Here is a 7,532-nt window from a genome sequence, read left to right as displayed (position 1 = left end):
CGATTGCACCCTCCCACATTCATACAAATTAAGGATTTCACACTGCTGGGGTGAATTTCCCTGGGAAGCAATGATTGAAGATGGCTGGTCTTGCAGTCAGAGAAAGGTGCAAAACTTTTCTTTTAAATGACTCGACTAAAATTAAGGAGTTTTTCTGTTACCCTGAGTTTTGAACCGTAAAGATAAAGTGAGATTGGATTAGGCACTGAAGCGGTAGGAGGCAGTGATAGTTCACTGTGTCGCAGCGCCCTCTGCAGAAAACTGCACCTGTAATAGCAGAATAGAGAATTAATAGAGAATTATACGGTCCTTTACCTCTTGAGCTTACAGCTGCGTAACAGAAGACTTTCATCTGTAATGTTTTCAGGTCAAATTTTTCTTCTCTCTAACATATTATTAGATTGCGTTCAGCCGAACTCCTCCCGCTCTCTGGAACTCCATCCCGGAGTCCCTCTGAATCCCTCTCTCCCCTCTTTCAAGGCACACGTGAATTCAGAACAAATCTACTTCGGTGAGCGAGTAATAAACTTCTGGAACTGGCTCATGAGGGAGAGACAGTGGAAGCGGAAAATGTCATTCGTTTCAAGAACACATTCAGCATTCAGATAGATTTCTGCTGGAAAATAATACGACGTGTCAAGCAACTGCCAGGGTGGTGGAAGGCAAACTAGGCGGACCTCGGTCTTCTTTCGCCCAGCAAATTTGGGTTATCTTTCCCCTGCTCACCCCCCTCGATCCCACCTTCCTAGTCTCCCACTTCCCTCGGCTCCCACCCCCAGCTTTGGTGCTCAAGCAGCACCTGAGACATCCTCCCAACGTGAAAGGCGCTATATAAATGTACGACAATGATAATAATCCTTGATATAGCGCCTTATCACGTCTTCGAGACGTCTCAAAGCCCTTCACAGAATATGCAGAATACACAGAATATCACATCCCTCAGCATTACAGTGGCGTGTTGGCCTGGACTGTGAGTTCAACATCCCGACGTGGGGCTGGGGCTTAAACCTTCAACCTTCTGTCTCAGAGGCGAGGGGGTCACGAACTGAACAATGTCGAACTTCAGTTATTTCGGGGGAAAATCACAGCCATCTACACATAATAAAGTAGCTCTATTGATTAGCACACTGGAGTAGAGGAGACTATTTGCGCTGTACGTTCCCGCTAACGGTTAGAAAGGATCATCCACAGGCCGCATCACAAAACATGCAGGAGATACGATACCTAAAGAGGCACAGACCCCCACAAGGGTCAGGAGATGCTCCCTCAAAATTCTCCTGATCTATTGCTCCCCCAAACCCTCCCCCACCTTCCTCCCCGACACCTCCACCCTCCTATCTTCTCTCTCCCTCTGCTCCGAACGCCTCTTCATCCTAGGCAACTTCAACCTTCACTTCACCCCCACCTGCTCTACCTCTGCCGACTTCTTCTCCCTCCTCTCCTCCCTCAACCTCTCCCTCCACATCCACTCCGCCATCCACGTCCACGGTCACCCCCTCGTCCTGGTGACCACCCGGGCCTCATCGCCTCGGACCTCACCCCCACTGACAAAGCCATCTTGGACCATTACTTAATTTCCCTTATCTCCTCCATCTCTCTCCCCACCGCCACCCAACCCACCTCCATCTCCTACCACCACTGGAAAAAAAATCTCCCCTGCCCTCCCTCTCCCCTGCCTTGGAAATCATCTGAACTCCTCCCCCTCTGGGCTTCCTCCCACGACACGATGGGCCGAATGTCCTCCTTCCGTTCTGTACAATTCTATGATTTTAGGAGAACATCCAGGCCTGACTATGCAAACTAACTGCTTGATGACCTCCCCAACTCCTCCCTCCGTCAAATGCAAAGAAAAAACAGTCGTTACTGTGGCCTTCAAATGCGGAAGCACCTTGATGATTTACAGAACTCTTGTCTGTTAGTTAAACAGGAACAGGCGCAAGGAGCCTGGGGTGGGGGGAGCGGGGGTGGGGGGGGGGGTATATTCTGTGAAGCGCTTTGAGACGTCTCGAAGACGTGATCGGAGGCTATATTGATTATTGGTTATCATTTATTATTATGTTACAGGTAATGGAAATTGCTCTTCTCAAGCATTTTCTGGCGGCAAACGTTTGCGGAGATAACCTGAGAGCGGATTGTTTGCCCAAACATTGGGGGGGGGGGGGGGTGGGGGAGAATGAGAGCCAGTACCACGTCTCCGAGACGTCTCAATGCGCTTCACGGCATATCCCGCGAAGGGAATCGACCGTCTATTTTGCGGGCGAAACACGGCAGCCGATTGCGCACGGCAGCGTCCCGCGAACAGTCGTGGACCGAGCGACCAAATTATTATTAGTAATTGTTTTTGAAGGGATTATTACCCCCCCCCCACCCCACATCGCCGAACCAGAATCAACGACGCGCTCACCGAGAACGGCGATGCATTCCACCGCGGTCTGCCAGTTTTTGTAGTTCTTATCGAAGTTATAGAAGAGTCTCCTCATGCAGTCCTGCAGGGCGGACGCGCGCCGCTCCTCGGCATTCAGCATGGCCTCCAGCATCCCCTCGATCTCCTTGGTCCAGTAGCGCTTGTAGCCCTTCTTGGTGGACTTCAGCTCGTACTCCTCTGGCACGTGCCGGTCGGCCACGCTCTCGGGGATCTCCAGCTGGTAGCGGTTCTTGGCCGTGCCCCAAAAGGCCACAGTCTTGCAGCCGAGCCGCTTGCGCTGCTTGTCCAGGTAGTCCTGGAGCCGGCGCTCGGTCTCCTTCATGTCGGCCAGGGCCTGGTCGTACTCGGGGTCGAAGCCCCCCCGGGGAGTGATCACACCGCTGTATTTGGCCTTCTGGTGGTCAAAGGCCTCGTCCCACCTCTTCAGCTCGGCTGACAGGTCGGGGAAGAGGCCGTCGCCGGGGGGGTCGCCCTGCAGGCTCAGCGCCCGCTTCAGGAGCTTGGACTTGAAGTCCCCGACGGCCGGCCCCAGGACCCCGAGGATCTTCTGGAAAACCTTGAAGCCGTCGAGGGTCCAGAGGAAGTCGGCGATCTTCCTCTTGCTGTAGGTGGTCTCCTCGTACAGCACGGCCCGGCTGTCCGGGTGGTCTTTGCTGGGTGGGGTCCCGATGCCATGGATCCGGCTCAGGAGCCTCTCCAGGTCGGGCACCCGCCGCAGGGCCTCGCCCACCTCCGTCACCTGCCCGGGGGCCGCCATCAGGTCCTCCACGGCGTCCAGCCGGTCCGCGATGGCGGCCGGGTCGGCCAGGGGGACGCACAGCCACTGCCTGAGCAGCCGCTTGCCGAACGGCGTGTGGCAGCGGTCCAGCCGCTCCAGCAGACTGCCCTCGGCCGAGCCGGTGCTGCTGTTGCGCAGGAGCTCCAAGTTGCCCAGAGCCACGCCGTCCAGCACCATGTGGCGCCGGGTCAGGGGGGCCGGCCCCCCGCCACCGCCCCGGGCAGCTCCCGCTCGCTCCCCCTCCGCGTCCACGGGCACGTACTCCTCGAAGTTCCCCATCGACAGCAACTCGCGGTCCACGAGGCACCGCTTCAGGTAGAAGACGCAAGCCCCGAGAGCCGACAGGGCCAGCTCGTAGCCCTCCCCGGGCGTGAGGCCCAGCGCGTCTGTCGGGGATACCATCCCCCTGATGACGTGGGGCAGGGCCTCGGGCCCGTTGCCCGCCCCGAAGTAGTCCTCCTCCGCCAGGGCCCTCAGGGTCTTCGGCCCGTCCCAGAACTGGCTGCCGGGCTGCAGGCCTTCCTGCAGGGCCCGGGTCAGGGCCCCCTTGAGGATCTTCCCGGCCTCGGCCGACAGGTTGCCCCTCTCGTATAGGACCTGGGCCGGGCAGCGCTGGGCCAGCAGGGTGCGGAGGCGCGAGCAGTGGCGGTCATCCCGGAATTGGCCCAGGTGGAACCGCCCGAGAGAGGCGTCCACGAAGCAGACCCCGTAGGCCCGGGGGCAGCCCGGGGCCCCCTCGTCGGCCTTCTCCTTCACACACATGAGGTAGTGGCTGCGGCCGTCGGCCGGCTCCCCGTCCAGCACCCCGTAGGTGCGGGTGCCCTTGGTGATGACCCGGCACACCTCGCGCCGCACCACCCTGTCGAACTTGGTGGGCCGGACCGTGGCCTTGCACCGGACCTCCATCATCTCGGGCGTCTCGGTCTGCTCCACCCGGGCCGCCTTGAACCCCCGCTGGACCAGGGCCTCGGAGAAGCGGCCGAAAGCGATCTCGGGGAAGCCCGAGTGCGCCCAGGAGCCCCTCATGAAGACCAGGCCCAGTTCGCTCACCCCGGTCACGGCGTCCATGTGGTACAGTTCGTAGAACTTGCCCACCTTGTAGAAGAGGACGGCGTCCAACATCTGGGCCTTCAGCTCCCACCACCGCCGCATGCCGGGCGTGCACCTGGACAGGAAGTCGTCAGGCACGTGCAGGGTGGTGGGGTCGTAGTCGGGGTCGGCCTCCTTCCGCCTCTCGGCGTCCCTTCTCTTCCCGGGTTTCAGCCACTCCAGCTTCTCGTGGTCCCATTTCTCGGCTTGGCCGGTGCTCGCTGGTCCTCCTCCTGCTCCTCCTCCGTTGCTCTGGCTGTCGAATGATTCCGGGGCCGAGAAGCCGGACAGCCTGGACTTGGCGCCCACGGCCGGCGCTCTCTTTGGGGTCTCCGAGAGGGCGCACGGCGCTTGCCGCCCCACGCTCCGAGGGCCGGGGGAGCCGCGCTTGCGCTTGAAAGGAGCCTTGACGGGGCTGTCCTGGTCGGGCTCGGACTCGGGCTCGCTGATCGGCCCCTCGTCCGCCCCGCTGCTGCTCTCCTCGCTGCTGCCCTCCTGCTGATCGGGCTTGAACTCGTCCTCCGAGCTGCTGGCCTCGCTGTCGGGGATTACTGCCCACGACATTGGGAGAAACTCCATTCTCTTTTCAAGTACGACAAGAGAGTTTCTCTCAAGTGACCTGACCAACAATCCCCCAAATAAAGTTAGTCACTCACTTCATAGCTGTTTGTGGGACATTGTGGTGCACTAAATGGCTGTCACTTTCACCTACAAAAAGCCCTCCAAAAATTGGCTTAGGCTTAAAATAAATTGCCCATTCACCCCCCCCCACCCCCACCCTCTGCCAAAATCGAAACATTTAGAAGTTTTCCCCATTGCGGAGGCGAGATTCACACTGAAATCTCTCTCTCTCTCTCTCTCTAGCTGTGCTTGATGAGTTGCAAACCTTCAAATCACCGGGCACTATATCAGCATCGGCGACTTTCTGCCAGCAGCCAGATCTCATCCGAATGAGATATTGTCGAAAGGACGAGCTACACTTATAAGACTGAATCAGGGTGGGTCCAACCTTTTGGCTGCTGAGGGCCGGATGCCCTATTCGAGAAACGGCCGCAGGCCCCACAAGTAATATTTTGGCATTTGCCTTCCAGAAACAGAACAGCAACATTCACGGGTTACGGAAGGAACGGGTGGGCCGGATGCGGCCCGTGGGCCGCCAGTTGGACTACCCTGGAGTAAGTCACGGCCTGGCGTATTTGCCTCTTACCTGCATACAGCTTGATATACTTGACGCTCACCCAACCCCTTGTTGGAGGATCATCGAAGAACTGGACGTGGACACGGAGGGATTTCCCTTTGCCCCGCAGGAACTCATCTGTGGTCGGGTGGTCGTACACGAGGCTCGGCCACCACGGGTAGCCTTCCAGCTTAGCCCACACCAGGTCCCCTGGAGAAAACTCACACGACTGACTGTCCGAGAGAACACAATTTCAAAAAAAAAAAGTAAAGACACGGTCACAACATTTCTCAGCGCAGATTTACTTTCATTCACTGTGAGGTAGTGTCAGCGCCACAAACTATCTCAAAAGCAGCGTTAACCTGCACAACCCCATCCAGATATTTTCCCCATCTACAGAATACGTACACTTATATTAATTGGCCAATACCTGACAGTCCCAACGATGCAAAGCTTCCCCCGGTACTGCACTGCGATGTTAAGATTGAATTACGAGCTCAAATTCTCATGTCGGGATTGAACTCAACCCTCTGACCTGAGGTGGGAGTGCCACCACCAACTGAGCCAAAAAACTAGCACACTTAGGTAGAGTCCTGCAGCGCGTTGGTTAGCGCACTTGCCTCGCAAGCGAGAGGACCTGGGTTGGATTCCAGGATGAAACCCGAGGCAAGTGTCCTCACCCTACAAGCCTCTGTTTACCAGAGAAGAGGAACCCGGTTGTAAGATGATGGGCGGATCGTTTTTCCGGCGGTAATATCCCTTAAAAAAATAATATATTTGGTCATTCAATCCACAACGGTTTGTGGGACCTGCTGTGCGCAATGGCGTTTCGCACAACATACTACGCGTTTACGGTATATTGTGTGAAGGGCTTGAGACGTTAAAGCGCGATCAAGATGCGATATCAAATGAATGGATTATTATTGTTTTGCGCTTTCCAGGTTGGACTAAAGGGAGGGACAGGAAAGGCAAAATATCTAAGAGTTAGAGAAGCAATTTCACAGCGGATCTAAAACGCTTCTCAAAGATGAAGGTCAGAAGCTTTTTGCTTCCCTATTGGATTTAGTTCCAATAAAAAAATTTTTTCCCCACACGACTAATAAAATGCAGCTGCAAGTCAGATCAGGTCAGAGGCGCCATTCCCCTCCATAGGTAAATACAGCTCTCCCTCTCCCCAGGGCTGGGGGGGGGGGAGGGGGTAAATACAGCTCTCCCTCTCCCCAGGGCTGGGGGGGGGGGGAGAGGAGGGGGTAAATACAGCCCCCCCTCCCCAGGGCTGTGTGTGTGTGGGGGGGGGGGGGAGAGGAGGGTAAATACAGCTCTCCCCCCAGGGCTGTGTGTGTGGGGGGGGGGGGGGGAGAGGAGGGGTAAAATCAGCTCCCCCCTCCAGGGCTGTGTGTGTGGGGGGGGGGGGAGAGGAGGGGTAATACACTTCCCTAGGCTGGGGGAGGATACCCCCCTCCCGCTGTGGTGTGGGGGGGAGGGGTCCGCCCCCCTCCGGTGTGTGTGTGTGTGGGGGTGTGTGGGGGAGATTAACCCCTCCCCCCCACTCCCCGCTGTATGACCCCAGGCCTCACCTGGCTGAGGCCGGCGCCGCCGCCGCTGTGGTGCGCTGGTGGTGGTGGTGGGGTCGGCGGTGGCGTGTGGCCGTGTCTTGGCTCTCGTGGCCGGGCTGCGGGCGAAGGGGGAAGGGGCGGTGGCGGCCCTCCGGGCCGGGCGGGGGCCGGGGGCGGGGGCGGCTCTTGGTGCCGTTCTGCTGGGGCTGGACCCGGGGTTTCTTGGCAGAAGCGGGTCCGGGCCCCGGGGAGGGGGAGGGGGTGGAGGCGCTGAGCGGTGGGGACTTGGTGAAGAAGCTGAAGAGGGTTCGCTGTTTGGCCATTGCAGTCGGACAGCGCGCGCGCGGCTTCCGGCCCCGGGGCTTTTGGCGCTGGCGGGAAAAGGGGACCGGAAGGAAACGCCCCCAACCAATCAGAACCGGCCGCCTGACAACCCCTCCCCCCGCCGCCCTCCCCCCGCGCCAAACCCCGCCCACCGCGCAGCACCACCCGCCCCAACCGCCAAGG

The 7,532-nt window shown here is 58.3% G+C and overlaps 1 protein-coding gene across 1 annotated transcript in view; it reads right to left on the bottom strand.

Annotated features, from left to right (window-relative positions):
• Nucleotides 1-231: 231 nt before the first annotated feature.
• Nucleotides 232-7,532, bottom strand: part of msh6 (mutS homolog 6 (E. coli)) — a gene marked incomplete at its 5' end in the record, with an annotated part of 10,241 nt that continues 2,940 nt past the window's right edge. Inside the window, 2 exons of the mRNA XM_042333171.1 lie at nt 232-267; nt 2,379-4,835. Of these exons, the coding sequence (XP_042189105.1) occupies nt 232-267; nt 2,379-4,835 (2,493 nt within the window). The remainder of the gene's footprint in view (nt 268-2,378; nt 4,836-7,532) is intronic.

The sequence above is a fragment of the Callorhinchus milii genome, unplaced genomic scaffold (genome assembly GCF_018977255.1).
Source record: "Callorhinchus milii isolate IMCB2004 unplaced genomic scaffold, IMCB_Cmil_1.0 Scaffold3, whole genome shotgun sequence".
In the NCBI taxonomy this organism is placed as follows: domain Eukaryota; kingdom Metazoa; phylum Chordata; class Chondrichthyes; order Chimaeriformes; family Callorhinchidae; genus Callorhinchus; species Callorhinchus milii.
This window is presented reverse-complemented; position numbering and strand designations above follow the sequence as displayed.